The 13,495-nt window shown below is 42.0% G+C and overlaps 1 protein-coding gene across 1 annotated transcript in view; it reads left to right on the top strand.

The window, feature by feature from the left end:
* Window positions 1–2,056: 2,056 nt before the first annotated feature.
* fsip1 (fibrous sheath interacting protein 1) overlaps window positions 2,057–13,495 on the top strand; it is a gene marked incomplete at its 5' end in the record, with an annotated part of 74,651 nt that continues 63,212 nt past the window's right edge. Inside the window, 5 exons of the mRNA XM_084143857.1 lie at window positions 2,057–2,227; window positions 7,676–7,733; window positions 7,846–8,015; window positions 8,106–8,187; window positions 8,650–8,745. Of these exons, the coding sequence (XP_083999983.1) occupies window positions 2,057–2,227; window positions 7,676–7,733; window positions 7,846–8,015; window positions 8,106–8,187; window positions 8,650–8,745 (577 nt within the window). The remainder of the gene's footprint in view (window positions 2,228–7,675; window positions 7,734–7,845; window positions 8,016–8,105; window positions 8,188–8,649; window positions 8,746–13,495) is intronic.

Here is a 13,495-nt window from a genome sequence, read left to right as displayed (position 1 = left end):
CGGTAGCATCAACATTATGTACAAATAAGTTACAAACAATGCAAAGAAACACACAAAATATCACAACTGGTTAGGAGCCCGTAAAACGGCTGCCATCCCCTCCAGCGCCGTCCTGCCAAGTTTGGTAGGCTACTAATGACCATCAGCAGCATCAGCGCTTGGAGAAGCCTAATTACCGTGACTAAATGGTCACATGGAATTTGACTGCTTTCATGACTCGTGACCGCCAGTGTGGCGGTAATACGGTCAACGCAACAGTCCTACTTATCGCCATGGTCCATGCCATGGTGAAACTTGCATTCATGTAAGCAATTTTTACAAAAATATAAATGCAACATGTAAAGTGTTGGTAGCATGTTTAATGAGGTGAAATAAAGGATCCCAGAAATGTTCCATATTCACAAAAAGTGTATTTCTCTAAAATGTTGTGCACAAATCTGTTTACATCCCTGTTAGTGAGCATTTCTCATTTGCCAAGATAATCCATCCACCTGACAGGTGTGGCATATCAAGAAGCTGATTAAACAGCATTATCATTACACAGGTGCACCTTGTGCTGGGGACAATAAAAGGCCACTCTAAAATGTGCAGTTTTGTCACAACGCCACAGATGTCTCAAGTTTTGAGGGAGCGTGCAATTGGCACGCTGACTGCATGAATGTCCACCAGAGCTTTTGCCAGAGAATTGAATGTTCAATTCCCTACCATAAGCTGCCTCCAACATTGTTTTAGAGAATTTGGTGTCCAACTGGCCTCACAACCACAAAATAAAAATCAACCCCTGTTGAACGGATAAAATGTTAGTCGCTCTTTAGAACATTTCTCCTACATCTGCCGTTTTCGTTATTTGTTGCGAGATTGCTTTTGTGGAATAAACCTTGGTCAATGGAAACCTGCCTACTGTTCTGATGAAGTTCACCTGATGGAAACTTCAAGCTTTTTAACTTTGCTTAAATAAAACGATGCATTTTTAATGGTGAGCAAGTGTTGCAACTTTTCCTACTGAAGGAAACCTTGACATGATACAACTGTCTACCTCTGGGGTTTAATCCAGACTAAATCCTTCAATAACCTGAGGCCATTTTTTTTTAGAATGTTTAAACCAAATCAAAAGGATCTTGCATTGTCTTAATTCTGTCTCCTTAAGCGGTTTGACCACAGTAAAAGTCCAGCAACACTTCCTATTACCTAGCTTTTTGTTCAAACACACCTTTTCTGTATTCTAAGGACTCTGGTGAGTAGACTGGACCCTGGTTTTATGGACACACAATCAATCGTTTTTCCTGTACAGTGAAATTTGTTTGTGCAATACAACAACAATACAGTAAGACTTTTCTTAAACATTTACTTTTCAAAATTACATCCTTGAACAATAGCATCTGTAAATTAACAATTATACAATCAAAATAATGTTTTCTTATTTTAATTGTGTATATTTTTTGTCAGTAGGCGAATATTATGTACTTAACATTAATTTACTTAAGCTACAACTATTTCTCAATGTGCTCCACCTTATAATATTCTTTATCTTATATAAAGTAGAAATCCTCTTTAGATTTTCCCCCGATGTGTTTTTTTACATTATGCACTATGCAAAGCTGCAAAAAATATAGATTTTTCCTATCATACACCTAGCGTTTTACCACGGACTTGTATTTCGAAGGCAAAATCTGAAAACTGGAAGTCCCGTGAAGCTAAAGCCTGTGCAATCTGGGATCCTGCCCTAAACACTAACCTTAACCCTTATGCCCTTACCCTAACTATAACCATAACCTAACCCTACCTAAAACGTTAACTTCCCAAGGATCCCAGATTGCACGGACCGTGACGCTAATAGTGTTCAAAGTTTGTAGTTACCACATCCGGGTCTTTTGCGTCCTTAGCTACCACTCCAAAAGAAAAACATCACCACGCCTGCTTCAACAGCTATCAGGTATCTAGACTATATTTATAATTTAACGAAAAATACAACAGAACATTTGATTTATTTACCTATATACTTAATTCAAAATGCTCGATTATAAAATTGGGTTACGTTAACGTTACCAGAGCACCCATGGATATTACGAGAGGCAGTTTAGACGATATCTCCCGCCCGGCATCCAGCGAGCGTTCTCGCCCCGGTAGCCGTGTATCAACTGTGTTAATGCCTGACGTCGGGAGAGTTTGTCACCCCAGCCCGACGTCCCTGGTGGTCCTGAGCGATGATGCCCCCAACAATAAGCAGGTACCGTACCTGCAGTGGCGATTTTAGCATGTAAATCTTGTTGGGGCAATAAAAATAAATAAATAAATATGCATGCCAGCAAAGCCACTACACAACACAACACTAAACAATACATTAATTGCACTATAATGGTGACAAACGGTGCCCACAAACTGTTAGGGCCTTCATAAAGCTGTCCCAACACAACAGCAGAGCTTTCTTTTCAGCACCATGGAGTGAATCCTTACCACCCCTTCACCTGGCTATCAGCGGAGCCTTGTCTGGCAGCGAAACAGTTAATTCAGCCTCATTTACTGCCTTAAAAAAAAAAACATAGCTGATATGGCTGACTTGCTTGAACAAATGTGGTTTCTACTGACAATTGAGATGTACAACCTATGGCATAAGGGAATGATGAGCGGATAAGAGGCAATCCGTAATTTCCATTAAGACATTAATGAGCGAGCTAGGACGGACGTAGTCAATATAACTATTTGTTCAGCACTTTTGAAATGTACAGCGACAGAATTCATAACATGGGCCGTTCTTACAGTATTCTCCCTGTACACCAAGTTAGAACCATAGGATCAATTATTTATTTATTTTAAATAAATAAATAAAGGGGGCATATAAGCAGACAATGAAAACTCTTACAATATTCAATGATTACAGTTCTCTAAAACAGGCTATAGGCTACATGTGCACCACCAAGTCAGAACAGTAGGCTAAGTTATGAGGGGGAAAGGGACCAAATTATTAGGGTGAGGCACATGGGCTACTAACAGCTTCTACACAACATACACTTAGTATTACTTTCTTAGCTACAGTATACATATCTCCCTGGCATATTACATCATTTATGCAGCAGCCTACAAGACATTTTTGGACTCACCTTGTTGTGCTGTGCGCAATTGAACAGGAAAGTGGTTCGGCGGTCCTTCTTGTGGGCAGATCTTGTCATCAAACTTTGTCATCAAAGTCTGGCATTCTCTGGATTTATGGTGCTTTCAAGAGAACTGGGAACTCTGAAAAAAACAAGGTTGAATCATGTCGTCAGTGATCTTCAGGTCAGAGCTCTAGAAAGATAATTCTGTGTTGGATGACCGTTCAAAACGTATTGTTTTTTTCAGAGTTCCCAGTTGTCTTGAACTCACTGAAGTCTGAGATTTCCCAGTACCGAGTTTCCAGTTGTTTTGAACGCGGCAGAAGTCATGCTGGATTGACAGCATGGCCAATATATTCAACAAATTTTTTGGACCATGGTGTTACATGTGAATGTTAATCCTTTTAATCTTGGAAAAGAGACCCTTAAATGCAGACTTGGACCACACACCTTCTTTCACATTTTGTTACATTACAGCCTTATTCTAAAATGTATTAAATACATTTTTTCCCTCATCAATCTACACACAATACCCCATAATTACTAAGCGAAAACAGGTTTTTAGATATTTTTGCAAATGTATTAAAAATGTAAAACAGAAATACCTTATTTACATGAGTATTCAGACCCTTTGCTATGAGACTCGAAAATGAGCTCAGGTGCATACTGTTTCTATTGATCATCCTTGAGATGTTTCTACAACTTGATTGGAGTCCACCTGGGGTAAATTCAATTGATTGGACATGATTTGGAAAGGCACACACCTGACTATATAAGATCCCACGGTTGACCGTGCATGTCAGAGCAAAAACCAAGCCATGAGGTCGAAGGAATTGTCCATAGAGCTCCGAGGCAGGATTGTGTCGAGGCACAGATCTGGGGAAGGGTACCAAAAAATGTCTGCAGCATTGAAGGTCCCCAAGAACACAGTGGCCTCTATCATTCTTAAATGGAAGACGTTTGGAACCACCACGACTCTTTCAAGAGCTGGCCGCATGACCAAACTGAGCAATCGGGGGAAAAGGGCCTTGGTCAGGGAGGTGACCAAGAACTCGATGGTCACTCTGACAGAGCTACAGATATCCTCTGTGAAGATGGGAGAATCTTCCAGAAGGACAACAATCTCTGCAGCACTCCATCAATCAGGCCTTTTTGGTAGAGTGGCCAGACTGAAGCCACTCCTCAGTAAAAGGCACATGACAGCCCGCTTGGAGTTTGCCAAAAGGCACCTAAAGGACTCTCAGACCATGAGAAACAAGATTCTCTGGTCTGATGAAACCAAGATTGAACTCTTTGGCCTGAATGCCAAGCGTCACGTCTGGAGGAAATCTGGCATCATGTTTTTCAGCGGCAGGGACTGGGAGACTAGTCAGGATCGAGGGAAAGATGAACGGAGCAAAGTACAGAGAGATCCTTGATGAAAACCTGCTCCAGAGCGCTCAGGACCTCAGACTGGTTCACCTTCCAACAGGACAACGACCCTAAGCACACAGCCAAGACAATGCAGGAGTAGCTTCGGGACAAGTCTCTGAATGTCCTTGAGTGGCCCAGCCAGAGCCCAGACTTGAACCCGATCTAATATCTCTGGAGAGACCTGAATATAGCTGTGCAACGACGCTCCCCATCCAACCTGACAGAGCTTGAGTGGATCTGCAGAGAAGAATGGGAGAAACTCCCCAAATGCAGGTGTGCAAAGCTTGTAGCGTCATACCCAAGAAGACTGGAGGCTATAATTGCTCCCAAAGGTGCTTCAACAAAGTACTGAGTAAAGGGTCTGAATACTTATGTAAATGTGATATTTCCGTTTTTAATTTTTGATACAGTTGCACAAATTTCTATAAACCTGTTTTTGCTTCGTCATCATGGGGTATTGTGTGTAGATTGATGAGGGAAACAAACAATTTAAATCATTTTAGAATAAGGCTGTAACGTAACAAAATGTGGAAAAAGTCAAGGGGAAAGTAATACTAAGTGTATGTTGTGTAGTAAGCTGTTAGTAACCCATGTGCCTCACCCTAATAATTTGTTGCCTTTTCCCCTCATAACTTAGCCTACTGTTTTGACTTGGTTGTGCACATGTAGCCTATAGTCTGTTTTAGATAAGTGTAATCATTGAATATTGTGAGCTTTCATTGTCTGCTTATATGCCCCCTTTATTTATCCTACGGTTCTGACTTGGTGTACAGCAGGGGGAATACTGTAAGAACAGCCCATGTTCTGAATTCTGTCACTGTACATTTCAAAAGTGTTGTGTTGTGTAGTGGCTTTGCTGGCATGCATCTAAAAATGATTTTTTCAGTTTGCCCCACCAAGATTTACATGCTAAAATCGCCATTGCCTACTACCATACCCCGTGCACTTAAATATTTTGTCTTGCCCATTTACCCTCTGAATGGCACACATACACAATTCATGTCTCAACGCTTAAAAATCCTTCTTTAACCTGTCTCCTCCTCTTCATCTACACTGATTTGAAGTGGATTTAACAAGTGACACCAATAAGGGATCATACTGTAGCTTTCACCTGGATTCACCTAATCAGTCTTTCATGGAAAGAGCAGGTGTTCTTAATGTTTTGTATACTCAGTGTATAAAAGCACCACCATCTTTGGTTCTGTTAGCTAACTGTTCAGGTTGGAGCTTTGTACCTGAAGGTCCCTTGTAGAGGTTGTGTTGTGTGGTTGCTGTACATGTTTGTTCAAAAACCATTTGAGGACCTTAGAAATGTTTGGTGTGGTGGAGTTTCTTACACTTTTTGTAATGTGTTTGGAGGCTTTGATGATGGCTGTGGAGTCTGAGTATTCCGTGGGGTTTGTCCTTCAGTGGGTCAACATTTTTGACAAAATATCCACAGGAAAGTATTATTAAACCGACTTCAACACACAGGTCTCTGTGTGTGGCCATCAAGATTTGTTTGCTCGAGACCTAAGATACGTGCACATGATTCATGCATACTAACCGAAGTCTTGCAGCTGTTTACATGGTTTTGCGCATGTGCCAGGTGATAGAAATTTAAACAGCAGTACCGTCGGTTAAATAATACTTTCTTATGGATATTTTTGGCAAAAATGTTGACCCACTGAAGGACCAACTGCACAGACAACCGGTAGGGTAAGTCCAGATGTAACCTCATCCCCAGGCTATTGCGCACAGAGCATATAAGCCTGGGATATCAAAGATTCAAAGTTGGCCTTAGTGGGAGTGACCCACTGAGTAAAGTATTGGAATCATAACATTTATGTGAATCACACGTCTGCGAGGCGTATTGTGGGAGATGATTGGTTGGTAGATTAAGCCAAAGCCGATATGTGCCTGGAGTTTCTCCACGTCTTTCTGTTTTGGCTAACGGTCTTTCTGCATTGGTTTAAAAAGGCCACGTTTGATGCGTTGGTCCTCCAGACTTCGCACATTTGGGCGGAAGTGTCTGGGAACGAGATTAGTTCAAATGTAATTTGATTCAACATTCTGGCTTGTAAGGAAACTTTCCACGTTTTTGCAGTGCTTTGTTTCAGACTGTATACCAATAATTGGTATCACAGTCTGATTTATTACATTTTACATTGACATTTTAGTCATTTAGCAGATGCTCTTATCCAGAGCAATTTACAGGAGCAATTAGGGTTAAGTGCCTTGCTCAAGGGCACATCGACAGATTTGTCACCTAGTCTGCTCAGGGATTCTAACCAGCGCCCAATGATCTTAACCGCTAGGCTACCTGCCGCCCCTATAATTAGACAAGGGTCGGAGCAGTTTGAGAGCAGTGTTGCCTATATTCAACCGGTAGAAAATGAATGGTGGCAGAAGGCGGTAATCTAACGCTATGTTAATTGTTATGCCTATCTGAACTATACTGAAATAGTAAGAGCATCTTGTTGTGTACTCTTAACTTGGCTTTATAAAAATTATTTTACTGTTACCCAGTCCTTACAAGGCAAGCCAACCCTTTATCCTAAACGTTGCTAGTTTAAAAAATATATATATCTGCCTCTAGCCAAGTTTCTAGACCGAGTGGGACTCGGGTCTTGTTATAACATATACCCACCCACCTTGCTAGTTATTCCCGACCCGTGACTGTGCCTGTTAGGCAACACTTTTCCCACCTCCGAAGGTACAGTATATCAGTAATCGGTAGACGGTTCTGATTGAAAAGTCGTCATTTGTATCACTGCGGAGTGCCCAAGAAACAATTAAATCCAATTGTAACAATATTGAGTAGTTATTTATGATGCAAGGTGGTTTGTATATTAGTCAGTCTCGACTCTCCTTTAAAGCCGGCTGTAATGTCGAAAGCGCACGTTTTCGCTGCCTTCGGCTGAGTGGCTTTCATGTGCACGAGCACCGCTGATCGCTCCGCATGGACAGTGTTCCGCCCCCCCGCCTAGCTCCATTGAAAATATATGGGAAACTGCCTCCACTTCTTGTCTGGAAAGCCCTTAAGACGGAATGTTAATGTTAAAATAACTATACTTACTGTTATTAACTGTAAACATGACGGCTAACGTTGTAGGGCTAATCTGCCTCCTGACTTTCCCCATCAATGGGCCTAGAACCTGCGGTTTGAATAGATGTTACAATTACTTTCCTAGGATCACAGCAACTCGCATGAAAACCTCAAGTCTCCAGATGAAAGTCTTCCTGAGAAAGGTAGGCATAAGTACATATCACTATGACATTTTAGGAAGTGGAATATATATATATATATTTAAAAAAAGATTAACGTGTGTGTATGTATGCATCTCTTTGAATGAATGTCCAGATCACTTCATTGGAGATGTATCTGATGAGGAGAACGAAGATCCAGAACTCCAGATGGCCATCAAGAAAATGAAAATACTTGATAAAATCTTGGCTTCAAGGATCTCAAATGAAAAAGAAGTCAAGAGAAAAGGGAAGGAGCTCCATCAAAAACTATGGCAGGAACTTTTGGTAAGCACAGGGATACACAGAGTACACACATGAAATGACATTTAAAAATGTGTATATGCTAAAGGCTATTTTCTACCTATTTCTGTGCAGCAGATAAAGCCCAACAGATCTTCAGAATGGGCAGATGAAGCAGAAAATACAAGGATGTTTTTGGCCCTGGCTCCTTCCAGTAGTAAGTGAAATAGTATACAGTAATTCCAGAACGCAGATCATTGTGGATACTGTCTACAACACATTGACTGACTTTGAGGACAATGTACTCATATGCCAAATTACGATTCCATGATAAACAAAAAAAACATTATTTATACTGTATATCACCATTTCCGATGAGCTTTTTTTTGTATGGGATATAATAATAAAAAAATAATATGCCATTTAGCAGACGCTTTTATCCAAAGCGACTTACAGTCATGCATGCATACATTTTTTTTTTGTGTATGGGTGGTCCCGGGGCTCGAACCCACTACCTTGGCGTTTCAAGCGCCGTGCTCTACCAGTTGAGCTACAGAGGACCACAAGATATGTCACAGCAAATTGATAATGTTATTTAGATTCAGTCTCAGAATTTGAATATGGTAATTTACTATTAATATGCAGGCTATGTGTTATAATACATTTTCATTCACCCTAGCTCATGGATCCAGTGAAGAAGTAGACTTTGTTCCTGTGTTTGGGACTCAAGTGCCTAACAAAGAGTATGAAAGACACAACAGACAAGTGGAGGAAAGTGAGTTTGTTTAAATATGCTGAAACATAATTATACACTTTACATCATTAAGTTGCTCATATGTATGTAGGCCAATTTACACTGTAACTAGTCCTGTAACAAAGTTAGGCCTACATTGCAATGCAGTTTTAGTATTCTATGCTAGATGGCAGTATAACCTAGGAAACAATGTAACTGTTTTGTACTTTCACTGTGTATTCAGTTTTCTTGGTGCTTTCATTTCTGAAAACACCACATAGGCTACAGGTTTCCCTCTAAACTATCCATGAACAACTTTTCCCATCTTCTTTTAAATTTGCTGTATGACATGTCACTCAGTCATAGTTTGAGAGCCATGAACATTGTGGAGTGGGCTCTTTTCTAATTGCATGTATTTCAGTGGTTTCAGAAAAATAACATGCATCAAGTCAAATCAAATCAAATTGTATTTGTCACATACACGTGTTTAGCAGATGTTATAGCGGGTGTAGTGAAATGCTTGTGCTTCTAGCGCCGACAGTGCAGTAATATCTAACAATTAATATCTAACAATTTCACAACATATACCCAATACACACAGAACTAGGAAGGAATGGGATTTAAGAATATATACATATATGGAAAAGCAATGACAGAGCGGCATGGACTAAGATACAGTAGAATATTATAGAATAGAATGCAGTACAGTGGGGAAAAAAAGTATTTAGTCAGCCACCAATTGTGCAAGTTCTCCCACTTAAAAAGATGAGAGAGGCCTGTAATTTTCATCATAGGTACACGTCAACTATGACAGACAAATTGAGAAAGAAAGATCCAGAAAATCACATTTTATGATTTTTAATGAATTTATTTGCAAATTATGGTGGAAAATAAGTATTTGGTCACCTACAAACAAGCAAGATTTCTGGCTCTCACAGACCTGTAACTTCTTCTTTAAGAGGCTCCTCTGACCTCCACTCGTTACCTGTATTAATGGCACCTGTTTGAACTTGTTATCAGTATAAAAGACACCTGTCCACAACCTCAAATAGTCACACTCCAAACTCCACTATGGCCAAGACCAAAGAGCTGTCAAAGGACACCAGAAACACAATTGTAGACCTGCACCAGGCTGGGAAGACTGAATCTGCAATAGGTAAGCAGCTTGGTTTGGAGAAATCAACTGTGGGAGCAATTATTAGGAAATGGAAGACATACAAGACCACTGATAATCTCCCTCGATCTGGGGCTCCACGCAAGATCTCACCCCGTGGGGTCAAAATGATCACAAGAATGGTGAGCAAAAATCCCAGAACCACACAGGGGGACCTAGTGAATGACCTGCAGAGAGCTGGGACCAAAGTAACAAAGCCTACCATCAGTAACACACTACGCCGCCAGGGACTCAAATCCTGCAGTGCCAGATGTGTCCCCCTGCTTAAGCCAGTACATGTCCAGGCCCGTCTGAAGTTTGCTAGAGTGCATTTGGATGATCCAGAAGAGGAATGGGATAATGTCATATGGTCAGATGAAACCAAAATAGAACTTTTTGGTAAAAACTCAACTCGTCGTGTTTGGAGGACAAAGAATGCTGAGTTGCATCCAAAGAACACCATACCTACTGTGAAGCATGGGGGTGGAAACATCATGCTTTGGGGCTGTTTTTCTGCAAAGGGACCAGGACGACTGATCCGTGTAAAGGAAAGAATGAATGGGGCCATGTATCGTGAGATTTTGAGTGAAAACCTCCTTCCATCAGCAAGGGCATTGAAGATGAAACGTGGCTGGGTCTTTCAGCATGACAATGATCCCAAACACACCGCCCGGGCAACGAAGGAGTGGCTTCGTAAGAAGCATTTCAAGGTCCTGGAGTGGCCTAGCCAGTCTCCAGATCTCAACCCCATAGAAAATCTTTGGAGGGAGTTGAAAGTCTGTGTTGCCCAGCGACAGCCCCAAAACATCACTGCTGTAGAGGAGATCTGCATGGAGGAATGGGCCAAAATACCAGCAACAGTGTGTGAAAACCTTGTGAAGACTTACAGAAAACGTTTGACCTGTGTCATTGCCAACAAAGGGTATTTAACAAAGTATTGAGAAACTTTTGTTATTGACCAAATACTTATTTTCCACCATAATTTGCAAATAAATTCATAAAAAATCCTACAATGTGATTTTCTGGATTTTCTTTTCTCATTTTGTCTGTCATAGTTGACGTGTACCTATGATGAAAATTACAGGCCTCTCTCATCTTTTTAAGTGGGAGAACTTGCACAATTGGTGGCTGACTAAGTACTTTTTTCCCCCACTGTATATACAGTGGGGAGAACAAGTATTTGATACACTGCCGATTTTGCAGGTTTTCCTACTTACAAAGCATGTAGAGGTCTGTCATTTTTATCATAGGTACACTTCAACTGTGAGAGACGGAATCTAAAACAAAAATCCAGAAAATCACATTGTATGATTTTTAAGTAAACCATTTGCATTTTATTGCATGACATAAGTATTTGATACATCAGAAAAGCACAACTTAATATTTGGTACAGAAACCTTTGTTTGCAATTACAGAGATCATACGTTTCCTGTAGGTCTTGACCAGGTTTGCACACACTGCAGCAGGGATTTTGGCCCACTCCTCCATACAGACCTTCTCCAGATCCTTCAGGTTTTGGGGCTGTCGCTGGGCAATACAGACTTTCAGCTCCCTCCAAAGATTTTCTATTGGGTTCAGGTCTGGAGACTGGCTAGGCCACTCCAGGACCTTGAGATGCTTCTTACGGAGCCACTCCTTAGTTGCCCTGGATGTGTGTTTCGGGTCGTTGTCATGCTGGAAGACCCAGCCACGACCCATCTTCAATGCTCTTACTGAGGGAAGGAGGTTGTTGGCCAAGATCTCGCGAAACATAGCCCCATCCATCCTCCCCTCAATACGGTGCAGTCGTCCTGTCCCCTTTGCAGAAAAGCATCCCCAAAGAATGATGTTTCCACCTCCATGCTTCACGGTTGGGATGGTGTTCTTGGGGTTGTACTCATCCTTCTTCTTCCTCCAAACACGGCAAGTGGAGTTTAGACCAAAAAGCTCTATTTTTGTCTCATCAGACCACATGACCTTCTCCCATTCCTCCTCTGGATCATCCAGATGGTCATTGGCAAACTTCAGACGGGCCTGGACATGCGCTGGCTTGAGCAGGGGGACCTTGCGTGTGCTGCAGGATTTTAATCCATGACGGCATAGTGTGTTACTAATGGTTTTCTTTGAAACTGTGGTCCCAGCTCTCTTCAGGTCATTGACCAGGTCCTGCCGTGTAGTTCTGAGCTGATCCCTCACCTTCCTCATGATCATTGATGCCCCACGAGGTGAGATCTTGCATGGAGCCCCAGACCGAGGGTGATTGACCGTCATCTTGAACTTCTTCCATTTTCTAATAATTGCGCCAACAGTTGTTGCCTTCTCACCAAGCTACTTGCCTATTGTCCTGTAGCCCATCCCAGCCTTGTGCAGGTCTACAATTTTATCCCTGATGTCCTTACACAGCTCTCTGGTCTTGGCCATTGTGGAGAGGTTGGAGTCTGTTTGATTGAGTTTGTGGACAGGTGTCTTTTATACAGGTAACAAGTTCAAACAGGTGCAGTTAATACAGTTAATGAGTGGAGAACAGGAGGGCTTCTTAAAGAAAAACTAACAGGTCTGTGAGAGCCGGAATTCTTACTGGTTGGTAGGTGATCAAATACTTATGTCATGCAATAAAATGCAAATTAATTACTTAAAAATCATACAATGTGATTTTCTGGATTTCTGTTTTAGATTCCGTCTCGCACAGTTGAAGTGTACCTATGATAAAAATTACAGACCTCTACATGCTTTGTAAGTAGGAAAACCTGCTAAATCGGCAGTGTATCAAATACATGTTCTCCCCACTGTACATATGAGATGAGTAGTGCAAGATATGTAAACCTGATTAAAGTGACTAGTGTTCCATTTCTTAAAGTGGCCAGTGATTTCAATAGGCAGCAGCAGCCTCCAATGTGCTAGTGTTGGCTATTTAACAGTCGGATAGCCTTGAGATAGAAGCTGTTTTTCATTCTCAGCTTCATTTCCAGCTTTGATGCACCTGTACTGACCTCACCTTCTGGATGATAGCGGGGTGAACAGGCAGTGGCTTTTGGCCTTCCTGTGACATCGGGTGCTGTATGTGTCTTGGAGGGTGGGTAGTTTGCCCCCGGTAATGCGTTCGGCAGAACGCACCACCCTCTGGAGAGCCCTGCGGTTGTGGGCGGTGCAGTTGCCGTACCAGGCGGTGATACAGCCCGACAGGATGCTCTCAATTGTGCATCTGTAAAAGTTTGTGAGGGTTTTAGGTGCTAAGCCGAATTGCTTCAGCTTTCTGAGGTTGAAGAGGCTCTGTTGCGCCTTCTTCACCACACCGTCTGCGTGGGTGGACCATTTCAGTTTGTCGGTGATGTGTACGCCAAGGAACTTGAAGCTTTCCACATTCTCCACAGCGGTCCCGTCGATGTGGATAGGGGGGTGCACCCTCTGCTGTTTCCTGAAGTCCACGATCATCTCCTTTGTTTTGTTAATGTTGAGTGAGAGGTTATTTTCCTGGCACCACACTCCCAGAGCCCTCACCTCCTCCCTGTAGGCGGTCTCGTCATTGTTGGTAATCAAGCCTACGACTGTTTTGTCGTCTGCAAACTTGATGATTGAGTTGGAGGCGTGCTTGGCCACGCAGTGATGGGTGAACAGGAAGTACAGGAGGGGGCTGAGCACGCACCCTTGTGGGGCCCCAGT

The sequence above is a fragment of the Coregonus lavaretus genome, assembly GCF_964263955.1.
Source record: "Coregonus lavaretus genome assembly, chromosome: 27".
Classification (NCBI taxonomy): domain Eukaryota; kingdom Metazoa; phylum Chordata; class Actinopteri; order Salmoniformes; family Salmonidae; genus Coregonus; species Coregonus lavaretus.
This window is presented reverse-complemented; position numbering and strand designations above follow the sequence as displayed.